The sequence below is a fragment of the Bombyx mandarina genome, chromosome 17 (genome assembly GCF_030267445.1).
Source record: "Bombyx mandarina strain Sakado chromosome 17, ASM3026744v2".
NCBI lineage: Eukaryota > Metazoa > Arthropoda > Insecta > Lepidoptera > Bombycidae > Bombyx > Bombyx mandarina.
Window position 1 is genome coordinate 5,341,726 of NC_143223.1, and position 20,531 is coordinate 5,362,256.

A 20,531-nucleotide genomic window follows, 5' to 3' on the forward strand; every position below is an offset into this window, starting at 1 on the left:
TAATAGCTTTTCGGCACTAATTAGGTTTTTAACGACGAAAAGATTACATTCAGCTCCGAATGAAAAATGAGGCTATACGCACGCGACATTGTTATCTCTATGCTCCGACAAGAATAAATAAAACACTTCGTAGAAAAGACACATTTATTTTATTATTCTGTCGAGTCTAAACCTACGATAACGCTTTATGGAGACTGTTATCGTACACTAACGAACTTTCACATAAAAACAAGCGAAGATTCCTTCTTGTGGTCATCCAACAATAAACGCGTGGGTTTTTTTTTTATCGTACTATCGTCAAATACCGTTAACAATAAGTTACTAACCTATGAGTGTAGTAGGTATTTAAAAATTGTCTATTGGGAATTAGCATAACTTGTCAAATCAAGAATTGAATATTTTTAAGAATACAACTTTACACAATAAATGAACGTTCGATTGGGAGTTTTAAGGAAAACACATTCAACTTTATGATATCTCAATAAACCTCATAACAGAATAATGAAGCCGCTTTTATGGTTCCATTTTGTTTCTTCAATAATAAAATCTGTTGTAAAATCAACGAATATTGCTATATTCTGAGAATGCGGTAACTGAAAATTCCAATTTACAACTCTATACTTAGGTGGTTTGAAAAAAAAAAACTTTAATTGGTCTACGCGCGTGACTTCATTTTAGCGGCAATTCTTTAGCTGAACCGAAAGAGAGGAACTTATGCGGCTTCTTCGTGTGAAATGAAACACACTATTTGTTGAAGGGTGACGTTAAGGTACATTTAGCTGCTTTTAGGTTTGTATCATACTGTCATTTGTCTGGTCCTTAATGACAGGGATTTGAATAAATAATCCTTGATTTTGTTTTTGTTTTTCTTAGTATAATCGTCCATACTGCATTAAGTCTTGAAAAACAACGCTGTACTGATTGTTTTTATATATTCATTCTTATGTACACAATCGTTATATGAACATGAAACAACTATATAAAAATATTAAAATGATTAATGTCGTTAAAACACGAAACGAGTTTTTTTTTTTAATTATTGGATCCAAGAAAGTTTTATTGTTTTTGTTTACTTAACGCATTAACAAAAACAAAAAAATTACAAAAAAAAGTGTGTTCCGTAACGAGGTACAATCCGACACATCACTGACGCCTTATTTTTTGTTGTGGTTTGCTTACAAAAAATCTTTATGCAGTTTTATGTTCGTTGTAACTCGCGACGCGCGACTTGAAGATAATATTGAGGCATGTTAGTCGATATTTCGGGAACATAAACTTCAAATGAAAATATAGACAATAAAAAAGTATTTTCTACGGGTTTCTGTAGCTTTCAACCTATCTCTGTAGTAAATTATTCGTAATATTCACAAATAGTAAAATCCTAGTATAATTCTACATATCTCAAATAGCAATCATTCATAATAAAAAAAAGATGCAGCGGTGTCGCGATTACGTAATATTTTCCCAAAATACACCTTTACAATTATCTAGCCCGTTAAAAAAATCTCAAGATATAGAACGATTTTTACCATAGATTTCTCGATCAAAGAGAAGTAGAAAAATATTATGCGGCATAAAAATAGAATTTGCTTCAATAATCGTCGCTTATTACGTAGATGCTATTATGTAGATAATATCATCCTCCAAAAAACATTGATAAAAACGTAGTATGATCAATTCACTGAATCTTTGAATAACAAATGATATTTATCATTGTCTAAGTAACGATTAAATTCAAATAAATTCTACACAGAATCATCTAGAATAAAAAGAACAGTACAAATTTGAATTAAGATTAATTATCAGTGAATTGGTACCGATTCGTACAAATATATATTCGAACAGGTAACCCTTTATTTAGATAAGTTAAAAAGGTTGTTCACCCCTGCAGCTAGGGTAGGTAGCTATGTTTCATGTGTGCAGCGCGCAGTGTGGCCACATGAGCCCCACACTTGTTGCTATTAGTCCATAATTTACAATGCGACACACATTTCAACGTTCACCCATTAGTGAGGATTAAGGAAGTCTCATGATGACGTGAAAGGATGTGACACACAGAAATGTAGTTAGTTACCTTGAAAATAAATAGCTACAATGCATTAAGTTTTTTAACGTATAGTGAAACTGATGTGTGTGATAGTCCACTGTGATTTTTGCTAATTTTAAGAAAATTCTCGGGAGATTTTTGAATGCTCGTTAATAGAAATTTTATCCGTAATGTATACATTAGGCTAATCTGTCCAGCCGTTCTCGAGTGCGACTCCGTCATATACGTTCCAATTAATTATGATTTGAATTTTTATATTCAATATTAATTACTTCTTTGAATACTGTTATTAAATATGGTTCATTTTTAAAACGTTTGAAAACAAAAGCGTCTTAATAATTAATTCATTCGATTTTACCCTGCCAAACATCGATTACCATGAGATAAAGCATCTCTCAAACGTGACGATGCATGTTCTTGAACCGAAAAAAAGAAAGTCGTCAAAGCGCGGGCCACACAGACAATACAATTTAACATAAAGCGTTGCGTTGTCGTTTTATTGGTCTGGCGTCAGTCCGCGTTAAGCCTTCGTGGTATCTTTTATAGTGAGCCCTGTCGTATATTTCAGGTTTATAATGTGCGACGGTGCGCTGTGAGCGGCGCGCCGTGGGCAGGGCGTGGGCGCTACTCCAGAATTGCGGCCCACGTGCCGCGATCTCAGATACCATTGTCCGTTTCGAGCTTGTTTACGAGAGCGTTCCTCCAGATATCGCCCAGAAATGACACTTTGATCGCGTGCCACCATCTCACTGAATTTGAACGTGCACTTTCCCCTACGAATGAACATGTCTCAAATACGTAATGAATATTGCTCTTGCTAGGGTTAGCGTTGGCATTTCTCTCAGGTTGAGCCCGTGCGCTCACCTACAAGTCCGCGCGAATCTAGGCAGTAGTAAGCAGCGGCTTGGCTCTGCCCCTGGAATTGCTGAAGTCCATGGGCGACGGTAACCACTCACCATCAGGTGGGCCGTATGCTCGTCTGCCTACAAGGGCAATAAAATTTTTTTTTTTTTCTCATGTGTTCTATGTAACGAACCGCTTTTTTTACCAATGCATACAGCCGGTACCATTTACCAGTGTGTTAGCATTTAGTGCGAAATCAATGTATATGTTACCTGTAATGTTTTGTGCTGATGTATAACATGTTGGTACCCAATAAATAAAATATAATAACTAACGAATAGGTAGTAAAAGAAAACTGATTTAATGGTCACAACAAAAAGTATGCGATGCGTGTCTTGAAAATTGCCAATTGAAACCCTAGAGAGAAACTGTTAGTTAACGGTACAACCGCAAATAATAATTGAACAACGGCGGATTATAGTGGGGTTATAAATGTATATTGAGTCGTAAACGGTAGCATTGAACAAATATTTCAGTGACATCTATTAATACCGGACAAACGGACCCGGTTGTTTCTATGGTTACGTCGTGGAATACGTAATGAGATTTCCTTTCAAGCATACGTATTCGGTAGTTAATATAAACCCCTATCGTGTTACGGAACCAAGTATTTTAATGATTTATTAAGAATTTGATTTATAGAATATTTATTTACGATGACTAGGTATATGATTTTTATCTCTAATTTTAATTTTAATAATCCTTATCTTTATTGTTATTACTGTGTGTGCTTATGTATGTTTAGTATTCGGGTTCACCGTTTAATTTGATTTTTGTATTTGTTTTTCTTGTTTTTATACTAGTTTATACCGGGTTCTAAGTCTGTACACACGTATCTAGCCTTCTCTCCCGCAAAGAACCAAAGGGAAACGGTGGAGACTGAAAATTAGCGCTGTTCGATTTATCGACTTTGAACAGCATTAGCTGGGCCAACTCTTTTTGCTGTTTTCTTTCCTTTTATTTATATTTTTGGAACGAAGTTCCCTATGGGACAATGCGCAGTGGTACCCTAACCGGGAAAAAAGTCCGTAACGTAAGATATTTATTAGTAATGCACACAGTGTACGACTTAACTGTAATAGCGTACAAAAAATAGCATATTTTTATTATATATTTTTTATAATACATTGTGAATAAAATAAAGTTGATAACTTTATAAAGTATTTTTTATTTATTTTCATCAATAAAAAAATCATAATAAAACATGTATACCCGACAAATTATTTCCTTTATACCTCGAATAGAACTTAAAATTAATATTTGTATAATAAGGAACTTCGTTCCTATCCGGTGTCCCACGACACCACACATCTTTTTTTTTTTGTTCGATGAAAAGCAATAAATGATTTTATTATTATTATTGTTTAAGTGGTCTGACGTCGAACGCCGAGCGAGGTGTTACACCCGTGTACCTCCGTTGCCGTGAGGGCAGCGTGTCCTGGATGTACCCTCGGGGTGCCTTGCGTCTGTTGTTCCGCCCTCCACTACCAGCCGACGAACGGGACTTCAGAGTGTGCATACGGGTCGTACGGAGACCGGACCCGCCCGACCTATTTCACACCTTGCAGCTTAATGAAACAGGTAAAATATTATGAATATCAAATTAATATTACCGATGGTATACTTACTGGTAGTAGGACCTATTCTGAGTCCGCGCGGGTAGGTACCACCACCCTGCCTATTTCTGCCGTGAAGCAGTAATGCATTTCGGGTTGAAGGGTAGGGCAGCCGTTGAAACTATACTTGAGACCTTAGAACTTATATCTCAAGGTGGGTGGTGCATTTACGTTGTTGATGTCTATGGGCTCCAGTAACCACTTAACACCGGGTAGCCTGTGAGCTCGTTCGTCCACCTATCTAAGCAATAAAATAAAAATATGAATGAAAATGTTTTTTAAGACTTCTTGACGGTAGGCAGCTAATTGGCTGTGCCACTGGCATTGCTGAGCGCCCATGAACGACACTTACCAACAGGTGGGGCGTAAGCTAGTCTACCCACAAAGGCAACAAAAAATAGATAAATAAAATGTCTCTCTCCTCCGTCAACTATGTCGTCCGTAATATTAGTTCTCTAATTGAAACAACAACAAAAAAACCGGTGGGCAGACATTTTTCGAAGAAAATTATGATGATGCATAATGATAGCAATTGTGATGTTGCAACATTGTTTACAGAAGCTGCGGACAGATTCCCGGCGCGTTTGTTCGTAGAAGGCGCAAAGAGATTAGAGCCTTTGTACGCACCTAACGACGGCGACCCGCGGGAGCTACGCTGTTTCCGGAGCAGAAAAGGCCGGGCCGCTTTGTACGTTGAGGCGGAACCCGAAGATGGGCCCAAGAAACGAGTGGCCGCCTTAAAGTACGAAGCTCGATTGCTCGACAAGAGACACTATGATCCGGCCACATCAGAATGCAGACCGTGCACCGAGGCCGAGATGGAATTAGCCTTCTGCACGAGCGATCTAGGTACGTGCACACGAAATAGTAATCTATAAATTAATACGTGTAACAAAAATTTTGTACCCCTTTTTACGAAAATTGCGCGGACGAAGGAATATGAATTTTCCCATAATTATAGAGGCTATAATTTCAGCTTTACCCTAGCGTGTAGGTGAGCTCACGGGGCTCAAACTGGAAGTGTTGCTAACACTGGCCCTAGCAAGAGCAGTGCTTCGCAGAATCTGCCACCGGATCGGAAACGCGACCCACTGAGAAGATCCGGCGAGAAACTCAGTGGGCTGTGTCCATGGGTTAATTTACCCGTCGAGCCCTTCGTCGCAAGCGATGGGTTCGGCGAGGACAGTGACCGGTGCTTGAGATACCTAAAAGAAGATACCTAATGGATCGGGAGGATCCGTAATGACGTGAGAGTGAAAAGGGGCGCAGAATGCTAATTTTTTTTTTCAAATTATGTATGGAAAATACATTAAATCAATAAATAAAAAAACATTAAACACACTTTTGTTTATTGTTAAAGTCTGTGGCCAAATTGAGATTAGATTAATATTGTTTGTCTTTGATATTATTTGTCTATAGTGTAGCCTTAGAGAAATCTGTGATCATAGATAGCCAATACTTCATCTATTGTCAAAACAATAGAACAGTATTAATGTTCAAACTTATAACTTAAATTAATTATGGTTGAATTGCGATAGCTAAGCGACCACTAGTATTTGTAATTATACTTTGTCAACCACAGTAATTGCCAACAGGAGTAGCGACGCAGCGACTCGCCCTCACGAATGTTAATGAGCACCTCCGTGCCGTGCACACAGTAATCTGCCACAATAAACAAATTCCTTGCACTAAAACGTAATTAAAAAAAAAAAACAACTAAATAAGCCACATTCAACATTTTTGTCTGCGTGGTAAAAAATATGAATTCCTAAAACACCGCTAAGTGAAAGATATTAAGTAAAAATTTTAAATACGAACACCATTGTCCGGCGACTCTTTGTGTCGCACCGCTAGTAATTTTGAAGATTTTTTTATTTTTTTTTTATTGCCCTTATACGAGCATACGGCCTACCTGATGGTGAGTGGTTACCGTCGCCCATGGACTTCAGCAATGCCAGGGGCAGAGCCAAGCCGCTGCCTACCGCTCCAAGCCGCTGCCTACCGCTAAACGCTGCTATTTAAGCGGGAAGGTGTTTACGTTTCGTTTTGCATCAGCCACGACTCAAGACGGAAGCTTTTGCATACGTATTGCTTAGATATAATTGATGACAGGTTTAGGCATACTTGACGGGTATGGATGTGGTAACGTGACGCTGCAGGGAGCTAATGCTGAACGTTTTTCTCATTCGAAAAAAAATTATAATAGTTGTAGAGTTAATGTCACCGGCGGCGGGACGCGCCCCGCGGGGCTGTGGCCGGCCATTACCAAAACGTCATTATGTGCCGCCAACTCGTATCGTTGAAATTTTTGTTTGTCACGCTACAATAATAACATTTGTTATGAATATTGCCTTAAATATTGAATACAAAAACAATTAGTCTTAGGTAGGTAGTCCGAAAGATTAAGACAAATAATCTTACAAGTCGTTTCATTACCAATTTAATGTAGTATCAAGATTAAGGTAATCGTTTTGAATAATCATTTTACTTATAAACGTAAATATACTTAGATTACATTTTGTAATGAAATAATGTTTGCTTGAGTATCAGGACGTTTACGAATCGAGCTCGAGTCGTTAGTGAAAACCTTTCTATGTAATTACGGTCCGCAGAAGGCGGGCCCCGTGGGTTGATGACCGTTTACCGACGCTTAAACTATTCACTTATCTATTTCAAACAAAAGCTTGTCAAAAAAAAAAAAACTGTCAATATCGCTTACTCATCCTTTTAAAAGGAACACAATAGTAGCGGCGATTAATATCTTCTGCTCTAGCTATAATAAATTTATATCTGTGATGTCAGACACGAAAAAAGTGGGTACCTACTGAAATTATTCGCACTGCAAAATTGCGAATGCCATAGTTATGGATAGTTCACGAAAATGGCTTCTCTCTCACATTTTCCTAACAACCACATTACTGGTGGTAGGACCTCTTGTGAGTCCGCACCACCACCTCGCTTATTTCTGCCGTGAAGCAGTTATGCGTTTCGGTTTAAACGGTGGGGCAGCCATGTAACTATACTGAGACCTTAGAACTTATATCTGGAGGTGTTGGCGCATTTGCGTTGTGGACGTCTATGAGCTCCAGTAACCACTTAACACCAGGTGGGCTGTGAGCTCGTCCACCCATCCAAGCAATAAAAAAAACGTGAAAGAAGAACATTTTCGACTGTTTATATAATTTGCTAAAATGCGTACACATTTAATATGTTGCTTGTGCTCTTATAAATAATCAGTTTATACTGAACAAAACGAGTTAAGCAAGCTGCCGTGTTGATCAAATCTAAACGACTTACGAAAATTGTTATCTGTGACGTCAGATGCGAAACAGTACTGGAATTATTCTCACTATAAAATTGCTAACGCCATAGACATAAGTAGTTCACGGCAATGGCTTCTGACATTTTTTATAGAGATCATATTTTTCAACTGTTTAGATAATTTGCGAAATTGCGTACACCTGCGTTACTGGTGGCAGGACCTCTTGTGAGTCCGCACGGGTAGGTACCACCACCCTGCCTATTTCTGCCGTGAAGCAGTAATGCGTTTCGGTTTGAAGGGCGGGGCAGTCGTTGTAACTATACTTGAGATCTTAGCACTTATATCTCAAAGTGAGTGGCTTATTTACGTTGTAGATATCTATGGGCTCTATTAACCACTTAACACCAGGTGGGCTGTGATCTCGTCCACCCATCTAAGCAATAAATAAATAAAAATACGTCTAATGTTGTAAAAACATCGCTTGTTGTCTTATAAATCAGTTTAGACTGGACAAAACAAGTTAAACATGTTGATCTTAACGATTTACCTACGAATTCGCGACGCGCGAATTACAATAATATAATAATATACATAATGAATAATAACGGAGACAACACTGATACATCATCATCATCATCATCATCAACAGCCCACATTCGTCCACTGCTGGACATAGACCTCTCCCAATCCACATCACTGAGCCCGGTCTGCGGCTCTCCTCATCCACCTCTTGTCGGCCACCGTGCGGAGGTCATCGCACCATCTAGCCAGGGGGCGTTCACGTTACGTCTTCCGCTGCGCGGTCTCCACTCGACAGCCCGTCTGCTCCAGCGATCGTCAGTCCTACGGCATATATGGCCAGCCAACTGCCACTTAAGCTTGCTGACTCTTTGAGCTTTGACTCTTGATTGATACATTTGCTATAATATTTAAAAAAAAACCTGGAAAATGTAATCATCAAAGACAGAGCCTATTGAGTTTCTCGCCGGATCTTCTCAGTGGGTCGCGTTTTCGATCCAATGGTAGATTCTGCGAAGCACTGCTCTTGCTAGGGCTAGTAGCAACGTCCTCAGGTTAGAGGCCTCGCTCGGTGAATTTAGTATGATTCGTTGAGGTCGCTAGAATAGGTAGGAAAAAAAATCATCGTTCAAGAATAATTTTTTCAATTAAATGTGACATTGGGAATTTTTATGTGAGAAATTGTTTTTCAATATTTTCTTATTTTATCAAATTTTATTAGGTATTCTATAGTACTCGCAATAACAAAGTTCTGTTTACCAACAGTATCTCGAGGAGTGATTGTTGGAAGCGAACAGCGCGAAGATTTGGATACGACTCAACTGACTCTTCGACTGACCAAACTCATCAGAGCCACGGCCAGGGAAAACGACCAGGACAAGATAGATCAAGAAAACGATGAATATTATAGGTAAGAGTACGTTGATTATAAATATCTATCTATCTATCTATATATAAAAATGAATTGCTGTTCGTTAGTCTCGCTAAAACTCGAGAACAGCTGGACCGATTTGGCTAATTTTGGTCTTGAATGATTTGTGGAAGTCCAGAGAAGGTTTAAAAGGTAGACTTTTTTTTTTATTTATTGCCTAGATGGATGGACGAGCTCACAGCCCACCTGATGTTAAGTGGTTACTGGAGCCCATAGACATCTACAACGTAAATGCGCCACCCACCTCGAGATATAAGTTCTAAGATCTCAGGTATAGTTACAACGGCTACCGCACCCTTCGAACCGAAACGCATTACTGCTTCACGGCGGAAATAGGCGGGGTGGTGGTAGCTACCCGCTAACTCAAAGAGGCCCTAGTACCAGTAAAGTATTTCTTCAGGGTAATAACAGTAGGTAGGCTAGAGGAAAAAAACTCAAAGTGCGCTCGCCACGCTAGCATGAAGCTAGATTGTTCTAGAACAATCGATTTATTGTGGTATTGTCGATGTCCATGAGCGACGGTGACCCTCAAATGGGCTCTATAGTCGTCTGCCTTCTAAGAATATACAAAAAGGTGTCAGATTTCTCATTGGCAGAGCCGTTCTGTTTATTTCTACTAATAATAATATAAACAATTATGAGTTTCGTATGAGTAGTACAATTCTAATAACTCTTGCCAGAACGAAAATTCGTTTTCATAAAACATATAATAGGTTAATCTTAAATAATTATCGACATAACAATTTGAACAAAAACAAAAAACCGACAACAAAATAAAGAGAGAATATTATCAATATAGCAGAAGTTAATTAGACATTATTAAGGGGTAGCTGAAAAACTATTGGTCACATTTTGATAAAACGTTCACGGGACTATACGAGCAGCTTTCAAATACGGAGACATCCAGTCAAATATAATATTTTAGACTAACCTAAGAATTTCGTATAAACCTAGTCTGTTTTAAGTTTGATAAAATCTATATAAAAGTGGTCCAGTGCTGAAGACGAACCAGCATGGCGATACCATCGCACATTTTTTAACAAGCTTTATGCTTTGTAATTATCATTCCGTCGGGCGTAACGTGAGTCCGCGATCTCGTAACGGTCAATCTGATCTGTCCATGATGTCTGTTTAGTAGTTCACTAGAATTTTTATTTTACAACTTAATGAAATTCAAACTAAAGCTATTATTTCGGACATTTAGAAATAAAAGCCGTTTTGTTTAATACAGAAAAACATTTTTGACTGATTATTTTGAACGCCTGAACAAAAACGTTTTGTATATTTTAGGATTATTTTATACAATCCGGCTCCTAGAATAGATGGTTATCCTTATTTCTCGTAGATTCATTTGCAATCAGAAAATTTTATTTTTAGTCTCTATATTTAATATAGTTACATATATACTATCCGAATCCTATTTTCTATCTTTAGTCTGGTTAAACGTAGACCATACGTTACATACCGGGTACAAACTTTCCCTCTATTTCTACTATGAAGCAATCGTTATAGTAATCATGCTCTAAAGTGGGAAATAACGTTGCGAGTTAGTTGTCTACGGGATCCGGGACTCATTTAATTCTGAATGGAATGGGTCGTGAATTCGTTTACCGATTTTCGCTAACAAAAAAATCATCTATTGCTGTCATAAAAAAGTTGAAAATTAATAATTACCTTATATAAATACACTTAATTTACCTAACATTACGTAATTAAAAAAATATATATCTATCTGCTACTTAAATATGATCCCGGTCATCGTTCTCGTCGAACCCGTCGCTGCGACGAAGGGCTCGACAAGTAAATTAACCCACAGACAAAGCTCACTGAGTTTCTCGCCGGATCTTCTCTGTGGGTCGCGATTCCGATCCGGTGGTAGTTTCTGTGAAGCACGGCCCTTGCTAGGGTTCGTGTTAGCAACGTCGTCAGTTTGAGCACCGCGAGCTCACCTACTAGTTAAGGTTACGCTGAAATAGCCTCTCAAGGCTATCAGCATAGGTACGAAAAAAAAAGCATTTCCCATAAGATGTATTATCTGTAGCTCGTTTGGTTGTCATCTTACAAATACAAATTTTGAAAAATAGTTACCAACGAACAAACAGAAGTCTTATTGTAGAACGTATGCGATTTTATACGGCACTCGTTATGATTACAGTATTATAATTGCTGATCATAGGGGTAGGACCTCTTGTGAGTCCCCACCCAGCTACCACCACCCCCTATTTCTGCCGTGAAGCAGTAATGCGTTTCGGTTTGAAGGGTGAGGCATAGGAAGGAAAAAAAAATTGATCATTTTACAGTATACGATTTGTCCAACAGGTACGATGTGGACAACGCTATCGAGCACAAACCCCGTAGAAGGCACAGGGCTCGACGGAAAGAACGAAGTCTGCACGCGCACGTTCACGTCTCGTCCACGTGCGGAGCTTACGCTGGTGCCGGAGAGTTCCTTCTCATGGCCAGACGTAGGTTAGGCCGATACTCACTTGTATGCGCGCCCAGAGTTGATGATTGGGTACAGCTAGTTCTGAAGAGAAATGCTGATGGAACCGCTCATTGTTTATTACAACACTAATTTAAGATTTCCTAGCTGACGCGTTTAAAGTTACTAAGTACACTTTAAATCGTTTGGGACCAAAAATGATAGTAAACATTTCGGTATTCGTATTAATTTATGAATGGCTCATAAAAGCAATTAAGAAGCGTTTTAGATAAAATAAAATAAATTTTATTAATCGAAAATTAAATTCATGTAGCGATTAAGGATGCCTAACAAAATTTCTGAGGAATAGACAATAGTTTTATGAGCATTTACACTCGACTCAGACTCCTTGCAATTCAAAATGTTAATAAACTAATATTCTAATTTATGTAGTGAAATACACGAACTTAGTAATTTTGATCCGAATAAAAAAAATCGATTAATATCATGTATATTCCATATAAATATAAATATCAATATTAATCAGTCTATAATAGATTGACGACGCTTCCAAAGGTTTTAATTGAATTGTTGTATTTTCAATGTGTCTGTTGCTTGCCATATAGAATCAAGCTTATAGAATATTTTGTAGTTACGTTATAAAATTGTTATTTGAAAATGCGGTCCACAGTGCCAAATTATAATAAGATCTTCATGTTACTATAATATAGACGTAAGTTTGATCTCAAGTTCTGTATATAATAATTATTAAGACGGGGGAACAAAGCCATATTAATGTTATTCAAAAACCACGCTATATTAGCGACAGCTAATTTTAAAATTTGCATAGTTTTGGAAGTACGTTTTTAAAAAAAAGGGTATGTAACTATAACCTAAAACTATTTTATTAAATAAACCGAGATTTGATATGCCAACAAATTACAAATAAAATTTTGAGGATCTAAATTTATTGAAATCAAATTTAATTTTTTGTGTTAATAAATTATGGTTTTATTTCTATACAATAGACATGAAAGTGACTAATTTCGTTCCTTCAAAGTACTTTTAAACAATTGAAAACTTAACTGACGAAAAATGTACATAAATTATGCATTGTATGTACGGTGCTATTTGCAGATCTTCCATTCAGTAAGATGCACAAATAAATTTATATTCAAATAAGATTCTATTATCAATATATTATCTGCTATTATTTTGACACTAAGTAGTAATATATTTGTAAAAAGATATTATAATATATAAATGTCGACATGTGATATAGAATAGATGAGTTATAATGAATAATCAAGTGCCTTGTAAATATATTATATTTTATTCGTGTTTTATATTATAGATTATATTAATATCATATATATATGTAAAAAATACAATCGTTGAATAAAATATGTATAAATACTCATGTTTTTCATTTTAGTCGACTTTCCTTGTATTCCTCAAGTTTGTTAGCCATTAAAGTCATGATAGTCATTAAAGCTGTTATTTGTTGCATTCTTAAATATTAAGTGTTTGAATGGTTCTATTCTATATGTAAAATAGATATACAAGTTGTTTTTACGAGAGTCATTTGTAGTTTTATTTTAAAATGGCATCAATTCTGAAGTTTCTTGGAAATAAATCAATTTTTGGCGATGTAATGTATTCCTTTTCCATAAGATGTATTATCTGTAGGTTCTTTGGCTGTCATCTTACAAATACAAATTTTGAAACATAGTTACCCCCTCTTTTTCTGCCGTAAAGCAGTAATGCGTTTCGGTTTGAAGGGTGAGGGCAGCCGTTGTAACTATACTGAGACCTTAGAACTCATATTTCAAGGCGGGTGGCGGCATTTACGTTGTAGATGTCTATGGGCTCCAGTAACCACTTAACACCAGGTGGGCTATGAGCTCGTCCCCCTATCAAAGCAATAAAGAAAAAAGTTTTGTATGCTTGGACGGGCATGTGCCTTGCATATTACTGTGCCAAGCACGTTCCATGCGATCTGCGAGAACGGGTTAATCGAAAATCCAAACGGACCTTTTTTGTAAGGTGTCAGATCGCAGTAGTTGACACATAACGGCCCGTCACATACCCGATCCTGTAGACCGAATGGTAAACAGTCGACGTCGTCCAAAACACGTCATTACGGATCCTCCGGATCCATTAACGGTGCTTTTTAGCACCGGTCACCGTCCTCGTCGAACCCATCGCTTGCGACGAAGGGCTCTACGAGCGAATTAACCCATAGACACAGCCTACTGATTTTCTCGCCGGATCTTCTCAGTCGGTCGCGTTTCCGATTGGTAGATTCTGCGAAGCACTGCTCTTGCTAGGGTCAGTGTTAGCATCACACAGTTAAGGCTAGCATAGCAGTTAAGGCTATCAGCTTAGGTAGGAGAAAAAAAAAGGCGCCCTCCCTAGAGACCGGAGCACTACGCCACGTGAGGCCGGTCTTGTGCTTTATAAAGCAAAACTCTTTGTCCATGCATGTACTTGTGATTCCCTCTGTTGAAGACTCCCAACATTTCCATTCAGAAGCCAATTAATCCATTAGCCTTTATCTTGCAAATATGACTTCATGACATTACGCAGTGAAGTGTTTGCTTTACGCGGTCTGCATGCACATAAACCCTCTCCAGGTCATCGAATCGTGTTTCTGCAGGCAGTCATACGAGAGGAACGTAGATCTTCACGACGACCTAAACATAAAACCGATACCTAAGTACCTAAACGTGTTAGAACGTTACTTCGAAAAAGCGGTGCGACACGACAACCCTCCTTATCGTTGCCGCCGCTAATTACTTATCCGACGCAGGCGACGGGGCAATGCAAGTATCGGTGCTTTTAAGCCCTTCAAGCACCGATCATCGTCCTTGTCTAACTTGTCGATTACGACGAAGAGTTCGACGAGCGAACTAACCCATAGACACAGCCCACTGAGTTTCTCGTCCTATCTTCTCAGTGTGCCACGTTTCCGATCCGGTTGCAGATTCTGGGAAGTACTGCTCTTGCTAGGGCTAGAGTTAGCAAACCTCTCAGGTCGAGTCCGTGAGCTCACTTACCCGTCTGTGAGAAGCTAGAATAGCCTCTAAGCTGTCAGCGAATAGGTAGAGAGAGAAAAAAGGTTAAGTTACTATATATCAAGGGTGGCCAGCCGGTAGATCGCGATCGACCGGTCGATCGTGGCTATTAGTTCAGTCGATCGTAGAAAGGCAAAAAAATATAAATATATAGAACAGACTGCGCAACGTAATTATCAATTGCTGCACGCATCATCTTCATCTTGTATCATTTATTAATGACCATTACGTCACATTATTTATCCTCTCTTCCATACAATAGTCCTCTTTTAATATATAATTTTAGCTTTATGTTAATCCTTTCAATAAAAGAAAATATACTACTTATTTGTATACTGAACTACATTGTTTCACTAAATTTCAAGAAATGTCATTAGTAGATTGTAGTGTTACGTCAGTAAACAGTAGTAGATCTTAGTTCTAATCAAGTTGGCCACCCCTGCTATATATAATACATTAATTAATAAAACTGAATTAAAAAAAAACTCTAAATTACAGCAACTCGTTTATTGACAAAATCACAACTGATACCATATAGAAAATCTACTCGGCACGGTTTAACACTTAACTATATATAATATCACATAAACACTTAATAATTTGATAATAATATATTATATTACATTATACAATCGCTATTTGTCATTTGGTACACTTTGTGATAACATCAGTATTGTTTGTGATCACAGTACAAAAACAAACATTACATTTATTATAATACATAGAATAAAAAATATTAAAACAAAAACTATTTGAAACGAAAACAAAATGTTTTTGTGAAAAACAAAAAAAAATAAAAACAATCTTCATCGAATTGCACTTAAATGAATTATTATTATAAAGCAATGTAAACTTAGTTATATAAACATTACACAATTAATACATTAAAATACTGTAAACGACAATAGAGAGATAATTATTTTAAAAATATTTAATTTCGTTGTGATATGTTGACGTAGTGTATTTTGGAAACGTTTCTATTGTGATTTATTATTCCAATACGGAACATTAAGTCTCAAATATTTTTTAGTAGAAGAAAAAAAAACATTTTGTGATGGAATGTCTCACGATTGAATTCACTTAGTGAGATTTATAAATATGTACTAAAAATTATAAATTAACATTTTATTTAAATTTCAATTACATATAAACTTATCGCATATAAAAATACAAAAGATAATTATTATAGGTTTGGCATAAGTCATATCATAGAATTGAATGTGAAAAATGGCGACGTGCCTCATGAAAAAAAATAAACCCACAAACAACATTTAAATCATAATAATAAAGTAAAATACTATGTCATCATCACACTCGTGTGAGAGTTTATTTAACTATTCGAGTGGTGATGACCATGGAGTGTTCTTTCATAAGCTCTAGACAATTGATTGATCAAATAATCAATCAATGATCCTCTTTACTTAGTAAAATAAGACATTTTTATTCGGCACATATATTAGAAAAGCATACTTTAGATTATGAGCAAAACACACTCAGCTTTCACAGTTGGATAAAGTTTAACCCCAAATATAAGCCCATACAATGACGTTGTTTTGATGACTGCCTCAATATTTCCCATCATTTTTACGTTTGAATTTTGATATTAGAAACCTTATTGTTGATTAAATCACATAATATTATTTTGCAAGTGACATGGTTTAATTACGCTTTCACACTTTTCAGTTAAAAAAATAATAATAAAATAGTCAAGTTACGTAATGTGCTGGCAATAAATATTAAATTTATGTTAATTATAAAAATTGTGCGAACACCGAATTTCTTTTTCAAATATTTTATGTGATGTAATTATTGTCGCAACAGTTCAATGACGAGGAAGCTCTAACACCGTAGTACTACTTACTGGATCATACTCAAACTTTACTTAGCGATCGCAAACTTTACTTAGCGATCGGTTTTTTTTTTTGCTTTTGTTAACTTAATGAAAAATTATATAAGCAGTTCTTAAATATCTTTTTAAAAAAATTCCTTGCCTAATCACTGGTAATGGCCTAAGGGACAATTCCAGCTACTCACGGAATAAATGTTATCATTTAAAACTATTATAAAGTGACAATTTGAAACATTTTGGAATTAGGTGGCTTATAAGCTCACGAACAATTATCGAAAGCTTTAGTAGCTGACGCTGCATTATCACCTTCTATATCGTTAAATTTTATCGATCAGATAGAGCATTATTTTGAAATAAGTTACATACAGATCGCCAAGTAAATTCTAAGAAAGTATATAATATTTCATACTAATTTTATATAATATTCAGACGATTAATTATGCAGGTATATATCTTTTTTAATTAAATTGTAACTATACTTTTATGAACCGACTGACACCTAACACTGAATTAATTAATGCTGAAATACCTACTAGTCAGTATACAATAACAACAATACACTTTTAGGGTTATATTATTCGTTAGTATTTTATTTATTCTGAAAACATTTTTTGGCAGATATAATCGTCCCAGATTCTAAACATATAATCTGAATATTCACATTGCTGTAATAAAGTTGTGATTGAGACATAGGTTTAAAAATACTACACAAAATTGTGGAAATATGAGATTGTAAACAAGCCGGCGACGATTACATGAAGTAAGTACGACTATCAATGGAGTTGGTCTAAGCATGATTAACCATTATTGTTTTTTTTTAAATCACGGGTTCAGCATTGGAAGCAGACAACTCTATTTTTTTATTTTTTTTTAAATAAATTGCAGTGGAAACAACCCTCAGGAATGCTCAGAAATATTTTTTCTAATGTTTTATACGTTTTATTATGAGAGGACTAATGAGTCGTCTATTATCAAAGGTGGCAATCTGTGCATTTGGACAAAAAATTGTTATTGATTTGTCAATACAGATTGATTTGAATATAATCGTCTCCTTCAAAGAATACGGTTCAAAACCTGCATTAAATAAAGGTTAATACTTAACCTGTTATTTATCTTAGATGTCGTTCAGAAGAGTTTTGTGACTGCCAATGGAATACAAAGTCAATAATTCGTTTTTCTGATTTACCAATAATTGTCCAAAAGTCACATTGCCGGCTTTGATAATAGTCGACTCTAATATATTATTACAATAATTCATGTGAAAGAAGGCAAGGTTCTTAAATGGTAAAGATTAATTAATCCAAACTAATCATTTAAAATAATTTTCGAAATAATGTAAATAATATATGTAATTGTAACGAAAAACAATCTAAAAATCCAATTTTATTATGAGACTTATGAGACTCAGAAGTTAAAAAAATATGACTATTTCATAAAATAAAAATCAATTATATTGTGGTGTTGTCGGAACTGTTTAGCCTTTAGCATAATATTACTGTTTAGTTAATTATATCATAGCTACTTAATTATCTTTAGCGACGTATTTGTTTACAATATCTCGTTGTTTTTAATGTTTTCATTGTCTTTTTTATTAAATAAAAACAAGTTCGCTAACTTAATTTCCTAGTACAATTTAATTTCTAATTACGTCCCTGCCACATCCAAAATAATAAAAAAATATTCTCATTACATACTTTTCCAATTATAAAAAATAAACTACAATTTCGTTTTAGATAGGTACATGAAAATTTGCATAGAATTTTAATTTTATAACATCAAATAAACAATTTGTTATGTGCATAGACAATTTAATATTTTTCTATTTGCGTTTCATTTTTTGTAAAGTTTTTTTTATTGTATATCACTACTTAAAAGGATGCCTTAACCTAACAAAAAAACCCTTGGCTTCTTAATTCAGAAAAACCCCAGTGTTAAGAGGAATTTTTTTTTTAACATTCCGAACTCTTTTATAAAACACGTTTTAGGCATTTTGGGTTAAAAAAGTACTCACTCGAACTGCACCGGTGTTGGCGTCATTATGTCGATAATGATATCCTCCATGTTCGGCAAAACGAGGACCTTTTCGAATTCTTTGCTCAGCTTCTGCTCGATCCAGTTGGAGATGTGCGTGAAACGTAACGTGCGCGCGCCGACCGCGGGACGCGCTTTTAGCACCAGTTGAGGATTCGTTCGGAAACTGAATCGTAATAGAACTTTAATACTTTATGTAAATGTAAAATGTAAAATATTACTTTCTCAATTTCAAATATAGAACCTATTTTAATTAATTTTTTTTTAAGCTTTGATGGCCTGATAAAGTGGCCTTTAAGCCTTGTATTTTCTTCTTTTATTTTGTTATAATTTAAAAATTATATGAAGCGAAATCAAAGCGAATCATTTGGGATGAAAATAAATAAAACGAGATGAGATGAAATAAAGTCTCTGTGAAATGGTGGTTTTTTAATTAACACTTTTCCAGCGTCTTTATTTTATTTTTTCACATTTGGGCACTTTAACAGATGTTAACCAGATAAAAAACCACCGATAATACAGATTTGAAGAAAGGCCGATTGAACAACATAATACAATACACACAACTTGGCTCCACGTATAGCCCAATCTATTTTAAACAAATTGTTGTTTTAGTAAACCGTGATTTTTTTTTCAAACTAGGGAATACAATTCACCTCTTGAGACAGCATTCCCAGTGATGCCATTATAATTATATACAATCAGGATTTATAGCACTCAAAGTTCACTAACGTAAAACGCACAAAATTGACAGAAAAATCAATTGACATAGACAATGTATAGAAAAAAACTCCATACCCGATCCATACTCGATCGTGCGGCGGAGGCGGGAGATTAAATGACAGACGTCCCTCCAGACCTTGTATCTCTAGATGCAGTTTTATATCCGTGTTGGACAGTCCCTCCATTGCACGCTTCACGTACTTGTAGTCGGTTACCTGTGAGAACCGGTATTTTTAAACTTTTTGTCCAGCAATGGGACCTTTAAGCCAATGAAAGCTAGATAGATTTATTTGAAAATATTGTGCAAATAGGAACGACGAATCATTTTGTTTATCTGTAGATATGCGCTGTTCCTTTGTTCTAGTGCTGGGACATGTTGGGCTGTGTTCGATTTAAAAATTTTGATATATCATAAAGTATATTATTAAGCATAACAGAGCAATTATAATAACTATTAAATTAGAAGCATTCTAAATTTAGTGATAGAGGAACTAACAAAAAACACTAATACATGAATTCTGCTAGGAAATTAAGCGAGAGAGATGTTTAGGGGAAGGCTTATTCATGCGTTCTTATAGCAATGCGTCATTTTTTAAATAACCGCTCATATGTTATCTTCGATATGGTTTTTAGTAAAAATATTTTTAGTAAATCTAGAAAGATCGATGTATCTATCCTATCGATGTTGGCTGTAGACTTCAAAGCAACAGATTTCAACGAAATTTTCCGAATTTTTTTAAATTCGTCTAGCGGGTGATCCTCTGAAGTTTGGTAGCGATCGGATCGAAGGTCCGTTAGCAATGAGTGCCGGGTTGGACTAGTTATTTGTATAGTTCAAGTTTAATTGATCAGAATTCGTAATCACTGATTAAAATAAATATTTGAAGGATGTTGGAGAAGTGTCCTGATCAATAAATTAAGGCAACTCGATTACTCTTACTACCGTTGCATACCGGTGTTGATTAATAGACATATTTATCCAGACACGTTCAAGGATACCAAAGCTAAACTAACCTGCTGGAAGTATTTGTTGGTTGCAATCTTATCGACCATCCGTAAGAATTTCTTTTTGGACGATCCACCTTCTGTCGTCGTAGATCTGTAAAGTGATTTTTTCGAAACATTCAATAGAGGATGCTACGAAACTTTTT

At 35.9% G+C, this 20,531-nt stretch overlaps 2 protein-coding genes and 1 long non-coding RNA gene across 3 annotated transcripts in view; 1 reads left to right on the forward strand and 2 right to left on the reverse strand.

Annotated features, from left to right (window-relative positions):
- LOC114253313 (meteorin-like protein) overlaps positions 1-13,116 on the forward strand; it is a 45,169-nt gene extending 32,053 nt beyond the window's left edge. Inside the window, exons 2-5 of the mRNA XM_028188146.2 lie at positions 4,320-4,531; positions 5,125-5,415; positions 9,113-9,257; positions 11,598-13,116. Coding sequence (XP_028043947.2) covers positions 4,320-4,531; positions 5,125-5,415; positions 9,113-9,257; positions 11,598-11,853 — 904 coding nt within the window. The 3' untranslated portion in view covers positions 11,854-13,116. The remainder of the gene's footprint in view (positions 1-4,319; positions 4,532-5,124; positions 5,416-9,112; positions 9,258-11,597) is intronic.
- The window catches only part of LOC149501113 (uncharacterized), a 271,222-nt gene that overhangs the window by 66,527 nt on the left and 184,164 nt on the right, over positions 1-20,531 (reverse strand). The window lies entirely within an intron of this gene.
- The window catches only part of LOC114253177 (testis-expressed protein 2), a 32,431-nt gene continuing 27,169 nt past the window's right edge, over positions 15,270-20,531 (reverse strand). The window contains exons 18-20 of the mRNA XM_089734395.1: positions 20,395-20,479; positions 19,456-19,595; positions 15,270-18,823 (exon numbers count right to left, since the gene is read on the reverse strand). Of these exons, the coding sequence (XP_089590521.1) occupies positions 18,634-18,823; positions 19,456-19,595; positions 20,395-20,479 (415 nt within the window). The 3' untranslated portion in view covers positions 15,270-18,633. The remainder of the gene's footprint in view (positions 18,824-19,455; positions 19,596-20,394; positions 20,480-20,531) is intronic.